Here is a 15,600-nt window from a genome sequence, read left to right as displayed (position 1 = left end):
ACCATGCATAACATCTAATTGCAAATGCATTATGAGTTGGGGAAGCATATAGTAGTTGGTAAACCCTTGCACTGTACTGTTTAATGCAATGCAATAGAAAGCATTATATTTATATCTTCACTCTATTTGATATACACAAGGTCCAAGGTGCTCTTAGTATATGTAGTCAAATGGGAGTGAGTGTAAAGTTGTGCCAATTAAATGTGAAGGCATTTCACATTATCGTGTATAAATGCAAGACAAAAATAAATGGATGTTAACATGTGAGGGTTAAACGTCATTCAATTGCAAAGGGCCCATGTGTACTTCTTACCAATGGTATTTTTCAGCCCCCATTTTTTTATTTTTAAAAAAAATCCATCTCATCTATATGTTTTATAAGTGAGAAAGATGTAATAAAATATTTAAACAATCTACATTTCTTTTAAAAAATCCATTGCCGTGTATAAATCTACATTATCGTGTATAAATGCAAGACAAAAATAAATGGATGTTAACATGTGAGGGTTAAACGTCATTCAATTGCAAAGGGCCCATGTGTACTTCTTACCAACGGTATTTTTCAGCCCCCATTTTTTTATTTTTTTAAAAAATCCATCTCATCTATATGTTTTATAAGTGAAAAAGATGTAATAAAATACTTAAACAATCTACATTTCTTTTACACAATTTTTTTAGTACCAACATAATCTATATAAGAACCTGCCAACCCATAAAATTTGGGTGCACCACAATTAGACCCCCTCTCCTATTAAATCATCATGCCTATGATCAAAAGGTGAACCATTAGCCTAAACGATCAAGGATAATATTTAACTATTATAAATAGAAAAAATGCTCAATCCTAAAAATACCTTACCACAGAAAACTCACTTCCATTAATAAATCTTGTGCTACCTTAAGAGTGAGACATCTCTTAGTACGAGGCCCAAGGCCCAAATAGGACCGTTAATTTATTAAAGAAATAATAAATATCGATAACAATAATAGCAATTAGTTATGGCTTTAATCAACCTAGCAAATTCAAATCTGCTGGGCATTTGAATTCCACTTCAATAATTAATAATATTTTCTTACAACTCTCCAAAAAAGCCAATTAATTCAAACTGGCTTTGAATTCAAACCTTCAACGGTCATCTCATCGGCTATCCATGTCATTTGCTTTTTCTTAATCTTTTTCCATTTACAAAAACAAAAGCAAAACAGGTGGGTTTGATCTTATGCAACAAATTACTAGTGGGTCTGATTTGATTCGATAAAATATGAAGTGGGTCTGATCATATCCAGCAAATTGTGGATTTGATTGAATTCAGCAAATTGTGGATTTGATTGAATTCAACAAAATAACATCAGGGTTTGATGTTCCTAGTCCAGAGAAATATTCATCTGTATTTGATCTGATTTTACCAATGATATACGAGATACTACAACCTTTTTGAGGTGGAGGAAGAAAGATATTGCAGATCAAATATGAATTCGTCTACTAAGCAAACGAGACCCCCAGGGAGTGCACAGAAGAATAGTCCTTGCACTGTAAGAAATATCTATTGGAACCATATGCGTAAACTTTAATTTCTAGGTTTTTACTTTGAATATTTGAGTGTTTTTCGCTAGGAATCCAATAAGGTATTGACGTTTATGATTTTAAAATGCAGCGAAAGGGAGCTATGTTTGAATTTTATCCTAATATTATATGGGCGTCTGTGTATTTACGAGTAGAATGCAAATCCATAAGGCATTAACGTGTTTTCTTGGGAGATCTGCACAAGGGATAGAGACCTTCATGTCTAATGTTGATGGGTGTTTGCTTATTCTTGTGGAGGATAAAAACCCAATGTTCTGATTCTGTTTTATCTGGAAATGCAGCACAAGGAAAATCACGAGGAGGTAGGTGCCAGCCCTTTGGATAAGAGGCAGAAGATTGGGCGTGACATTTTTGGGGCTGGTAAAGCAATGGCGTCCCCTAAGATCAGGGCTAGGCAGGCCTTTTCTGAGGTACATAATATGGGTCAAGAACCTGCTGTAGATGTTGCTACTAACAATGGTAACCACACTGATGCGATTGGCGAAGAACTTACCAAGGAAGATGTGGAGGCCCTGCTCAACATGAAGATGAAAGGAAAAACTAAATTTGATTACAAGGTATGCACGGTTCTCTTCCCCTTCAAACTCATTCTGAGTTATGGGGTTTTTGGGGTGTGTTTGTTTTTGGATAGCAAGATGGAGTGTTGATTAACTGTATATTCTAGCCGTTTTTATCAAAGAAGTTTTTTGACACCTGGAATCCATAAGAAACCCTGAGACATTTTCTTATCCAACTTTACTCTGGAATAATATGATAGTTCGAGAGACTAGGTCAATAGAGACTTGTTTTCAATGGGGTTTCAATCTACACTCTGGCAACGCCTAAGCTTGGGAAAGATTATGTCTCAGCGATGGAGTACCCAGCAGTATTGATAGGAGCTCCTATATACGAGCCATAGCAGGTCCATGTTTTACTAGAGTTTTGAGCACAAAGTAATGTAGAATAGAATAGCAAAATTGGTGGGAACAAGGTGAGGTGAGATGAGGGGAGTTAAGAAGTAGATAGAGGCAGAATGGCTCCCCTCTACAACATGGGGGCTGGAAAAATTGCTGTGAACATCGGAGCTGAAGTCTTTGATGGAAGGGGTACAAACCCATTTTTGGATGGTCAATATCCAATTTTGTGTGGTCTTTTGGAGAGGACAGCCCTTTGGCTTCTCTGTCCCTCAGCACTTGCTTATGGAGAAAAGTATTTGCACCTGATGGGGTAGGACAAACCCCCTTACCTGATGTACAGATGTGATTCCCCAGCAATTAACTGTAATCCTGGGTCATGATGGTGGGCAGCCAATGCACATGCCTTCCACTGGAAAGTTATAGCAGATAAACTTTGAACTAGAATATCCTAACAAACACTGCTTTGCGTTCGAGCATTGAGCATCTCTGCTCACTCTCCAGCCTCCAACCTCCCAATCTCCCTAGACCTGCACATGAAGGAAAATGACAGAAATTAGGAGCACTACAGAAGCCACAAATAGGTGTTTGCACCTGATATGGTTGGGCAAACCCTCTTGCCTGGTGCACACATGTGACTAAGTAATAACCCCAGCAATTGGCTCTAATTCTGCTTCATGGTGAAGGGCCAGTCAATGCACAGCACTGTCCAATGGAGAGGACAAGCATTTGCACCTGATGCACAGATGTGATTAAGTAATAACCCTAGCAATTAGCTGTAATCTTGGGTCATGTCAATGGGCAGAATGTGGGTTTGTGTTCAAGCACTGAGCATATCTGCTCAATCCCCTGCCTTCAACCTCTCTAGATTCACAATAGAAGGAAAATGACAGAAATTAGGAACATTAGAGAAGCCACAAACAGGTAGCTAGTTTTCCACCTCTGCACTTTGCTAATCCATGCGACAACATTACCTTATTTAAAACATGCTTGATACAACAAGGTGTTGATGTCTCGATCATAATCTGAATAGTTTGATGTGGGATGTTTTGATGATGAGCAGGGCAAGACTGAACAAATGACTGACTACATAAAGAAACTCCGAGCTTGCATTCGGTGGCTTCAGGAACTAGAAGAATCCTCCACTTTACAAAAGCAACATGTGCAGAATCAACTGTTGAATGAGAGAAATGAACATAAACAGACTGGTAATTACAGCTTATTGAATATGGTGTTATTAATCTATGAAAACCTTGCCGTGAGTACAGATCTGATTGCTATACATTTGTAAATATTAATTCTAATGGGTTTTAATTGCAATTCCAGAGGATGCTTTCAAAGAGAGGGAACAAGAGTTACAACTGACCATCGTGGATCTTAACAAAACTTGCTCCAGCCTAGAAGATAGGCTTCAAAAAGCAGAAGCTGAGAAACAGGTACACATTTTCATTGTTTCTTAATTGAACAGATAGATTTGTCAAACTAATTTGCAGGGACACGTTTGCATACTTGCTGAAAATACTTGCTCTTTGCAGGCTATAATTGAAGATAAGAAAAGAGAGATAGAAGCGCGTGAAGAAGCAGAGAAGAAACAGAGACAATTGTCTGAGGAGCTTGTAAAAGCTCAGAAAGAAGCCTCAGGTGCAAATCAACAGGTAGGGTCTATTCCATTGATTCACTTTTCAAGAGTGCATATACCATACACCTATGATGTACTGTGTTCTGAATGGAAATGCTTGGAAATAGGTGGCTTCTCTTCAGGACATCAATAAGCGTTTGCAAGAGTACAATGCTAGTCTGCAGCAGTACAATGGCAAGCTTCAAAGTGATGCTGCATCTGCTGCAGAGACTATATCTAAAGTCCAGAAAGAAAAATCCACTATGATGGAAACTCTCAGTACTCTAAGAGGCCATTCTGCAGCTGTTCAAGAGCAACTAGCTACTGTTAGAGTAGGTTTTTCAGATGCGTTCATGCATTCACACATTTTTTGGGTTTGAAAATATTTAAGAGATAAAGACTTTGTACAGTAGGCTTAAGAAAGAAGGCTACTCTTGCTTGAACTTTATATGGCATGCTTTTTGTTGTAATGTGTTATTGTGTTATGCACTTTTGGTCATATAAATTATTTCTAATTTCTTATTTCCTTAATATTATTTTTCATTGTATTTCTCAATTCTCAAGCCCTGAGAAGTTTAAAACTTTAAATAATGATATTTTGTTGTATTCCAGGCCTCACATCAGGAATGTGCAAATCAGAAAAAGGCCTTGATGGAAGAGAATGATCACCTGCGTGGGGATCTTCAGCGAGCTATAGATGAAAGAGACCAACAGATTGCACTAGTGCAAACTTTGACAGTTGAAGTTGGAAAATACAAAGAATGCACTGGCAAGACTGCTGCAGAGCTTGAGCAGCTTGCCACAAAGACAACAGTTTTAGAGGCAAGTGATTTCTAACTGAATGTTTTTTTCTATGTACTGTGATAGGCAGCTGGCAAGTCTCAACATCTTCATTCTTCTTCTACAGGAGAGCTTTTCCTCTCAGAGTGAACATGTAAGAAACTTGTGTATAAAGCTTGAAGTTGCAAACCATAAGTTACAGGTATGTTAAATTGTGGATGCCAAAGACATTGACAGATTCGAATACGAAGCATTCTAGTTTCTGTTCTATGAAATAGAGAATTGTTTTAATGAATTTTATGTAGCCAAGACATAATATGCTAATGTGTTCAGATACAAGAGTCATCTGTATTGCAACAAAGAGAAGTATATGCTGAGCAGAAACAAAAGATTGAAGTACTACAAAGACGGCTTGAAGAAGCTGAACTTCAAATTTTTGAAGGAGAGCTTGTAAGGAGAAAGTTGCACAACACCATCTTGGTAATGTGTGAGCATATCTTGTTTAATTTTAAATTTGAGCACAATCTTTATGTTCTTTGCACAGAAGACTGAGTATCTTGATTACACATTCAGGAACTCAAGGGAAATATCAGGGTCTTTTGTAGAGTGAGGCCAATAATGCCGGAAGATGAATGCACAGGTTCAGATTCATTGGTTGTGCAATATCCTGCATCAGCTGAGCTCATTGGCCGAGGCATTGATCTAATTCAGAGTCCAGGTGAACTTTTCTTTACTATTAGAAGCTCCTATTACAGAAATATCTAAATCTTTTGCCTGCTTGTGATGTTTTTTTGTTCCTTTAATTGGTATTTTGCATTCTTTTTTTGCTGTTGGCAGGACAAAAGCATCCCTTTATCTTTGACAAGGTATTTGGACCAGAAGCTGGGCAAGAGGAGGTCTTTGTAGAGATATCCCAGCTTGTTCAAAGTGCTTTAGATGGATATAAGGCAAATTACTCTATCTATTCCATTTTTTTTTGTTCTATTTACTTTTGCGAAACTAAAAATTATGTTTGACACAAGGATACTTCTGATGAAACCAGCATTATGAAGATTTCATTTTCTTTATTGGCATGTTCTCAATGAATTTCGGTTGATGGATTGAGATCATCTCAAGTTTTCTTTCTTTATTTCAAGTACCATAATGAATCTAATATGAGAATCCATGGCATGTTTACTAGAATATTCTCATCAAGATTTGCTAACAAGCAATTCTGTTTCAGGCATTGCATTTTGAAAATATCTTGCTAACAATTAAAGAATAATTAATGGATCCTCATAATTAATAGCCAACCAAGTTGTAAGATTATATCTTGATAGATTCTTCTAAACATATAAATACTTGACAATGGCAACCCTATCAAGTTGGGCACAAGAGTGAACTATGATAGCCCCACTATGTTAGTAGAAATTTTCCATTATTAGATTAAGGTTAGTTTCCTTCATCTTTATTTGATAGTATTCAACCATTAAGGCTTTGCACTAGATACAAGCATTATGAAGGGCTTCTAATTGTTAAAGAAATTTCTTAGCTTGGATTTGAGCAAGAGCAAACTTATCTCTTGATTTAGTTGGAAGTAGCATGTGCTTCTTATTTGACTAGTTTTTGGAGAGATCCATTGGATTGGCAATATGGATTTTGTGTTAATGCAATTGTGGCTAGCAAGGTTTTATGTTTGCAGATAAATATCTAAGCTTATTAAATTCATTTTATATACGTGCCTTAGGAGGAAACTAGCATGTGCTTCTTATTTGATTAGTTTTTGGAGAGATGCACTAGATTGGCAATATGAATTTAGTGTTAATACAATTGTGGCTAGAAAGTCTTTATGTTTATAGATAAATATCTAAGCTTATTAAGTTCATTTTATATCCTTGCCTTAGGATGGGAGTGGGTGAAGTTTATATAACTCACTCCAATAACAACCATGCCATGAGTAGTTTGATGTAACTTTATTAGTGTATTAAAAAGTATGTCAAAGGTTTTTGCCTTTTGTCACTAATGGTGATTACCAAGTAGTTGATGCTTTTCCATATTGTTTCAACTTTCAAATTATGTGATGTTTTATCAAGATCCAATTGTGTAGTTTTTGAGTCAATCTCATTGACCCATGTTTCATGGTTCACAAAAATCCATCTCTCATGAGTATGAATGGTCCACTTAGCACTCAATGAAGCATTAGGACTTCCTAGGAGGTCACCCATCCTAGCAATGCTCCAAGGCAAGCATGATTAAACCATGGAGTTTCCCCTAAGGTCAATTCCACTTAGCTTGCTACCCCATTCACAAAACCTTCCACAACCGTTGTGCCTTATGAATCATTCATTATAGAACTTCTTAGCTTATTCATTATCATGAAGGGTACATCTGCAATGTGTTGGTTTATGTGATGTTATAAGGATTCAATTTCATGGTTTTTGAGTCAATCTCATTGACCCATATTTCCCCCTAGTCAAGCCCACTTAGCTTGCTAACCTATTTGCAAAACATTGAGCAACTATTGTGTCTTAAGTACCATTCGTTATAGAGCTTCCTAGCTCATTTATTATCAAGCAGGTGGTGTTTTTTGAAATCTTTGAATTAAATGATGTTTGATTAGGATTCCGTTGTGTAGTTTTTAAGTAAACACAATTTTTTTAGTTAGCACTCATTGCATCTAGGAAAATGCTTATAGGGGTGAAGCATCGAGACTTCCTAGGAGGTCACTCATCCTAGTTCTAGTTCGACTCAAGCATTCTTAACCATGGATTTTCCCTTAATGTGAAGCCCACATAGTTTGCTATCCCATTCACAAAACCTTCAACAATTGTTGTGTTTCATTTACCATTCATTGTAGATCTTCTTAGCTTACTCATTATTAGGTTGGTGGTGTTTTTGTAGTGTGTTGATTTATGTGATGTTTTATTAGGATTCACATTATTCATAAGAACCAATCTCTCATGAGCATGAATGGTACACTTTAGCACTCACTCAAAATCTACACAATTGAATCTTGACAAAACATCATATAATTCAACACACAATGAAAAACACCACTTTGCTCGACAATGAATGTCCCATTTGCAAAACCTTCAACAATTGTTGTGTTTCATTTACCATTCATTGTAGATCTTCTTAGCTTAATCATTATTAGGTAGGTGGTGTTTTTGTAGTGTGTTGATTTTTGTGATGTTTTATTAGGATTCACATTATCATAAGAACTAATCTCTCATGAGCATGAATGGTACACTTTAGCACTCACTCAAAATCTAAACAATTGAATCTTGACAACACATTATATAATTCAGCACACAATGAAAAACACAACTTTGCTTGACAATGAATGTGCTAATAAGGTCTATGATAAATGATTCATTTCTTAACGGTTTTGTAAATGAGGTAGCAAGCTAAGTACAACACACAATGAAAAACACCACTTTGCTTGACAATGGATGTGCTAATAAGGTCTATGATAAATGATTCATTTCTTAATGGTTTTGCAAATGAGGTAGCAAGCTAAGTAGGGTTGACCTTGGGGGAAACTCCATGGTTGAGTGTGGTTGAGTCAGAGAAGTCTTGGGATGTGTGACCTTGTTGGAAGTCCCAATGCTTCACCCCTATGAGCATCGCCTAGATACAATGTGTGCTAAATGGACCATTCATGCTCGTGAGAGATAACTTATTGTGAATTGCTACTCATGAATATGGGTCAATGAGATTGACTAAAAAACTATCTTGAAAATAACACCACATTAATTTTGATAGCCAATTCTTTGCATGGCATATATCTCCTTTATTGTAAGCATAAAACAAGGTTGTGATATGAAAAACACCTTATTTCAAATTCATTTTAAAACTATTTAATGATCCCATCACACTTTTAGTAGATAAAAACCAAGAAGAGAGCTCTATATATTCTTCGGATCAAATCACCATATTGTAGAATACAACAATAAAATAATATAAAAATAAGAAAAAGTGTGTCATTGATTGGGGATAGGCATACTACATACTAGTATTGATTTTGCATATGATTACGAAAATACTAGCTCAAGATCCTTGCAAATCATTCCTCCTATTTCATATGCAAAGCACAAGGCTAGTTTGAGATAATCTTATTAATGACTAATTGTAACATCTTTGTTGCTTTCAACCATCAAGCATAAAAATGGAAAATCTTAGCTACTTACTAACTCACATTTAGTCTTCATGGCTAAATCCTTGTTCTAGTCCACCAAAAATTTGATTCTTAGGTTGCATTCATTTACTATACATTATTGTTTGTTTTGGAAGCTAGGCTAAGTCCATCACGAAAGCAACATAGTTGTTTTTTTTAAAGCCAAGTCAAATGTGAAAAAGAGAAATTTTGTTGGCAAGTCGCTAAGTACTTGTGAGTTTTTCAATCCCTGAATTTTCCTAACTTCAATTGACGAGTCTGAAAAATGTGTTTTTGGAGAGTTTTCCACTTTGACCCTTACAAATACTTGGCAAGTTTGAGTGGAAAACTTGCACCAAAGTATAGTCAAACACATAAAATACATGGGAAAAAAACGGCTTGGATGCTGTGATTCAACACACGGTTTTTGGCCCTTTTAAACACTACACGTCCAAGAGGAAATATCACACTAACATTTGAGCATTCTTGAGAGAATTGGAGTGGATTAATAGTGAATTCGAAGAGCAAGTTTTTATTGTAATTTGTAACTTGTACAGCTATGCAATTTGTGATGATGATGCTCAACGACAATCTGTAACTTGTACGGCTATGCAATTTGTGATGATGATGCTCAACGACAATCTTAGTTGATTGTTTCATTCACATGATGGTGCAGTTTTGTACTTTCCAGAAAATACTTTCCCAACATTCTATAGTCTAATTTGATACTTTTTGTAAGTTGTATCTTGCATGAAATTGAAAAATATTTAAGTATTTTGTTTAGGTTGAGTTTTGCTGATTTGGAATTTTTTTTGTTTGCCATGTCCAAGTTTTGTCTGAGTATGTGAACTATGCTTGCTACAACCTAATGGCAAAGATGTAGATGTATTCTCCATAATGAAGGTCACATGTTCGATACCAAAGAGGGTAGCGCTGCACACTGCAAAACAATATAGCGGATTTAAAGAGCAAAATTAAGTAATTATCAATTGAAAATTCATTTAATTTGTAACTTGCATGTATATGCAATTTTTGAAAATGATTTTCAATGATAATCTCAGTTGGCCGTTTAATTCACATGATGATGCAATTTTGTACCCTCTTTGGATTCAAATCTAATAGAAAGCACTTTCCCAACATTGTATAGTCCCATTTGATACATTTTGTGATTGTATTTTGCATAAAATTTATGATTAAAGAAAAATATTTAAGTATTTTGTTTTAAGTTGTTGAGTTTTGCTGAGTTGGATTTTTTTTTGTTTTCCAAGTCCAAGGTGAGTCTGAATATGTGAACCATGCTTGCTACAACCTAATGGCAAAGAACGTGTTTGAATCCAAAGAGGAATCTCATACACCGAATTAGTGTCTACTATATACTTTTGTTATACAATCTATTAGTGTTATAAGACTTTTGAATTCACCTTGGAGGCATATCTAAATATCGTGATAGCATTTCCAACTCTGTTCTTATTTATATGACAGTTATGTTTGTTCTCTATCTTATCCATCTTTTCGACCCCTCTAAGTAATTTTGAAGATGGATTTTAAATTTTGAAACACTGTTTTTACAGAAATTCGGCCATGTTCAAGATTCTCATAGTTCTGTCTCAAAGGGAAAGATCTTATTCACTATGTTCACAGAAGAAGTTAAAAAATCATTAATCTTCCATAATGGTGTGACAGAGGTTAAGATCTCTGAGTACTGCATATTAAAGGATTGATTTTGAGACAATTATATTTAGAACTTTCAGTGTATATCTATTAGTTATTGTACCTTTGCTGTAGATTTATCTCAATCAGATAGTGTTGTATAGAAATTCTTTATTAAAATCTATATATTATCTTCAATGCATTTGCAGGTATGTATTTTTGCATATGGACAAACTGGATCAGGAAAAACGCATACAATGATAGGTAGAACAGATGTTGAAAATCAGAAAGGTGTCATACCAAGATCTCTGGAACAAATTTTCAAAACTAGCCAATCACTTGCCTCTCAAGGATGGAGCTTCAGAATGCAGGTTGTGCTTCAGAATATTATGAGGATTATTCTGAAAACTTTTATTTATAAACCAAAATATCTTATTGTTTTCTTTTTTCATTTTCCCCAGGCATCAATGTTGGAGATTTACAATGAAACCATTCGAGATCTTTTGGTGAGTAATAAGCCCTCTAATGCAGATGGCACACGAATCGAGAATGGTACTAAGCAATATACTATCAAGCATGACCAAAATGGAAATACAAATGTCTCAGACCTTACCATAGTTGATGTTACTAGCTCGAAGGAGGTTTCTTCTCTATTGCACAGGGCATTTCAGAGCAGGTATGGAAAGTTTTGGTATAGGATCTAGTGTGATCAGATATTTTTTAGGACTATTGCGAAATTTATCTTTGCTGGGGTAAAATTGCTAGCACTAATTGAAGGTAGAATAGGTTCATTCTTGAAATCTTCTTAGCACCAGTAACATCAATTTCAAGATTGAATTCAGAAATTGCATTCTAAAAGAATCTCCCACTTTGAATACTCTTAAAGACCAAGTTTGATTAGAATTTAATTTGAGTATTTAAAAAGCATTACAGATTCATTATGTAGCCCTAGCATCACGATTCTTGTAAATTCATAAACCAAACAGCTGAAATAACCATAAAGTTCAATATGCCAATCAGATCAATTTTATTAAAGTAGAACAAGAATGTTGATCACAAAAGCAAAAATTTTAAATGAAGATTTGTAAGATAGTAAGAGAAGATCTAATTATTTACTTTCCTTAAGTGATTAGATAAAAAGCATTCTTGATACAGAATTTCAAAGAATAATTTTCCTTGATCAAGGTTATGGGACCAATGGGACCAAGGTTATCATTTGAAGAGAATTTCTGTGGAGAAAGTTAAACGAGAATAAAGAGTTATGGTATAATACAGGCCTATTAAAGATGATTTATCATATTTTTTAATGACAATCCCTGAATATTTTGCGGGAGTTCTAAAATCTCCATTTGGTTGGGTTCTAATTAGCAGTTTGAATTTGCCTCCCATTCCTAAAAGCCTTTCAAATACCCATAATATTTTTTTTAATATTCTAAATATTTTTTAATGACAATCCTTGAATATTTTTTAATAGCCTTTGTATAAACTGTTTTTGAGCAAACTATGTAAAGATATTCTAGCTAATTTCCATGCAATCTATTGGTTGTCTTTCTAACAAAATCTCCAAATTTAATCCAGTATACACTTTACTCTGTCTTTAGGTCAGTGGGAAAAACGGCAATGAATGAGCAATCATCTAGGAGCCATTGTGTATTCACTTTGCGCATTTCAGGAGTAAATGAGGTTTGTGTTAATTTTTATTGCTCACTAATTATATGCACTATAAAATCGTTCCCAAGAGAGAATATCTTATATTACTCTGGAATCAATTTGCAGAGCACGGAGCAACAAGTCCATGGAGTTCTCAATCTGATTGACTTGGCTGGAAGTGAACGCCTTTCTCGTAGTGGATCAACTGGAGAGCGTCTGAAAGAAACTCAGGTCTGATTGATTTACATAGTTTATTTGTTTCAAGTTCTTGTGCTGAAACCAACACAGGGTTTTGGTTTTTGACTTTTTATTCCTTTAGAGTCAGATGAATGAGATGCATGGATTCCTGTTCACTATACGTTTATTGCTGATATAATGTATTTTCTTGCTATGCAGTCTATCAATAAAAGTTTGTCCTGCTTAGGAGATGTGATTTTAGCTATTGCAAACCGAGAACAACATATTCCATATAGAAACTCAAAGCTGACATATCTTCTTCAGGTTAGTGGTTGTGCTATATACAATTTTACAATGGATGTCTTTGTTAGTTGCATGGTCAAGTCTAATTAATCTAGCCTGTATGGAATGTGAGCAGCCATGTCTTGGTGGAGATTCAAAGACACTCATGTTTGTCAATATATCACCCGATCCTAAGTCTTTGAATGAATCTTTATGCTCTCTACGATTTGCTGCAAAGGTGAACAGCTGTGACATTGGAGTGCCTAGGCGACAAACACATCCACGGACAGCAGATTCTCGTTTGAGTTACAATTAAAAGGGATGATACTTTAAGCACATTATTGGATCAGAATCTGTGACTAATGTTCTAATCTGTGATGAGATCAGAGAAAATTTGGCAATATACTGTCTATAGGGAGAAAACTCGTTTGTATTGGGCAAAGGTATTATAGGGCATTTTTATGTAAGGTTAATTGTTACAATGTGTAAACTTAGGAAGACATTCATTATGTAAGATTGAGTGCTCAATCCTGGTTGAAAATTTGTGAGCATGTCATTGCTCCTGTAAACCATAAAGATTCAGTGCCTAATGTATCATAATATTAAATGCATATCATCAGGGTAATCAAGCTGAGCAGAGCTTAACATGGAAAGCAGTGTTGCAAGCCATATTCTTATGAAGATAATGCACACGGGTGGAAGTGAGGCTTGAGCCCTGAGCCTCACCAATTCAATAAAAAAATCTTATATTGGCATTTGCAATTTAAAAACTGACTCTGAAACATTGAAAACAGAGATAACACTGGTCCAGCATTGACTGCAGTTGATATGGGGATCAGAACTTGTCTAGGACATAAATTTGTGCGAGATGTGCGGTGCTCTATTTTTAATTATTCTAGTGAACTGTGCATGGTACAGAACAGTTAATCTTAATTTTAAACTTAATGTACTAAAAGAGCAATTGATACTAGGATAAGGATATGGAAGATGCTGGTACATAGATACTACAACAGTTAAAAAAATTCATATGGATGACCCAAGCGCTCATATATTTAGATGACATGTTCTATAACGGGGTTTTTGGACTTCAATATGGTTGTTTGATACCAGGATCAGGATAAGTATATGGAAGATGCTGGTATATTAATACAACACTTAAAAAATTCGTATGGTTGACCGTAGCGCTCATATTTTTAAATGGCATGTTCTATAACAGGCTTTTTGGACTTCAATATGGTTGTCTCCATTTAGCAAATGATTGGTATCTTTCTTCAACTTTTGACTACTGTTGTTAAAAAAAATGATTCTAGGGAAACTATTTATCATCGCATTAACATGTAGGATGTAAAAAGTTTGGATTCTTCTTCAGTTCTTCAAAGCTTCAATTTTTTATCAATCCTGTTCAAAACTTGGTTTTAATTTAACCATTCTAGAAAGTGTTCAATATGGTGATCGGACAAATTTAATTTAACCATTCTAGAAAGTGTTCAATATGGTGATCGGACAAATCTGTAAACTGTCTTCAGAATCTCGAAATGTAGACTCGAACATATTTTATATTAATATAAAATTCTCTGAGAAGGAAAGGAGGAAAATTCACATTAAGAATTCTAACACATTTCTCACGATGTCAGTATCTCTAGGTTACGTCTCAGCAAACCTGTGCATGCTGAAATTTATCTTATTTCTTAGGTTCAATGTCTCAATGTAATAAGTTTTTGTAGATACCTAAAAATTACTATTCTATACTAATTATTCATCTATTTAATTAAGTAATTCTTTAATTATTTGATTAAACTAACTATTTCTTCTAATCATCACCCTTCAACACTTCTATTTATTCTATTTCTATTCTCAAATCGTTTTAATCATCTAACCTTATCTCAATTATTTAAACTTAAGAAATAGAATTAATTAAATAATAAAGATTATTTAACTAGGGAATAAATTCTAATTAATTTCATTTCTCTCAAATTTATATTTCTTCAAATTCGAAAGTCAATTGATTTCATCTAATTTCATATTTTCAAATTCACATTTTCCCCAAATCTGAATTTCAGTTAATTTCATATGCATTTCAACATTCAAATGACCAAATTCAAATTCAAATTGAAAATGAGAATCAAATTCAATTTCAAATTTCTACAACACATGCTAAAATCAGAACTGATTGATTAAATCAGTTAACTCATCAATCATAAATTTTAACTCAAAATTCAATCCACTTATCTCTCCAATCAATTCAGTCAACTAATCCATCTATTCAGTCTACTGATCAATCAATGGAGTTCACTCTTCAATCAATCCAGTTGACTACTCAATTAAATGAGTTAACAATTCAATCAATTGAATTCATTGATCAATCTAAATCAGTTATCTATCAATCAACACTTGAGTTCTATTTCTCACCCCCTTTGTGTTGAAAATCTATAAATTCATCCTCTTCTTTCAATTCAATCTAACATTCAACATTCAACATCTAGCTTTTTTTAGAATCACAGTCTTCAAAATTGTTGTCTATCTTATGCAGGAAATCAAGTGCAATACCTGAGAGCCACCTACATCAACAACAATAGAGAAGAGCAATGGAAGCCTTGCTATGCCAATTGAGGGAGTCTTAGATAGATTATTCTTTCAATTCAATTGATATTAGTTTTATTTCATTGTTATTTAGGAGTAATAATTAGACTTAGAGTTGTGATTCACTCTTTAATAATCTGATTTATGTAATTTATGCCTATTTACTGCCTAGTAACACGTGTTTAATTTTTCTCCTATATACAGTTGTGCTGATAATGATCGCCCATGTCAAAAAACATATTTGACTTAT

At 34.6% G+C, this 15,600-nt stretch overlaps 1 protein-coding gene across 1 annotated transcript; it reads left to right on the top strand.

Annotated features, from left to right (window-relative positions):
- Positions 1 to 1,115: 1,115 nt before the first annotated feature.
- On the top strand, positions 1,116 to 13,570 carry LOC131048798 (kinesin-like protein KIN-14N). The gene is made up of 17 exons (XM_057982868.2): positions 1,116 to 1,533; positions 1,867 to 2,142; positions 3,542 to 3,686; positions 3,805 to 3,914; positions 4,014 to 4,133; positions 4,225 to 4,428; positions 4,709 to 4,918; positions 5,004 to 5,078; positions 5,210 to 5,356; positions 5,450 to 5,594; positions 5,714 to 5,823; positions 10,871 to 11,032; positions 11,123 to 11,337; positions 12,263 to 12,344; positions 12,438 to 12,542; positions 12,708 to 12,812; positions 12,907 to 13,570. Exons 1-17 carry the CDS (start codon positions 1,471 to 1,473, stop codon positions 13,084 to 13,086), a joined length of 2,454 nt encoding a protein of 817 aa, XP_057838851.2. The 5' UTR covers positions 1,116 to 1,470; the 3' UTR covers positions 13,087 to 13,570.
- Positions 13,571 to 15,600: the final 2,030 nt, after the last annotated feature.

Source organism: Cryptomeria japonica, chromosome 8, assembly GCF_030272615.1.
Source record: "Cryptomeria japonica chromosome 8, Sugi_1.0, whole genome shotgun sequence".
Taxonomy (NCBI): Eukaryota; Viridiplantae; Streptophyta; class Pinopsida; order Cupressales; family Cupressaceae; genus Cryptomeria; species Cryptomeria japonica.
The sequence above is the reverse complement of the archived record's forward strand: the minus strand, read 5'-3'. Positions and strand labels throughout refer to the sequence as shown.

What these genes read in the sequence shown, in the direction of transcription:
- LOC131048798 (XM_057982868.2), top strand. Translation starts at nt 1,471, where the DNA reads ATGAATTCGTCTACTAAGCAAACGAGACCCCCAGGGAGTGCACAGAAG. An exon ending in AGCGTCTGAAAGAAACTCAG is followed by an intron (nt 12,543 to 12,707) that starts GTCTGATTGATT and finishes CTTGCTATGCAG; the next exon opens with TCTATCAATAAAAGTTTGTC. An exon ending in AGCTGACATATCTTCTTCAG is followed by an intron (nt 12,813 to 12,906) that starts GTTAGTGGTTGT and finishes GAATGTGAGCAG; the next exon opens with CCATGTCTTGGTGGAGATTC.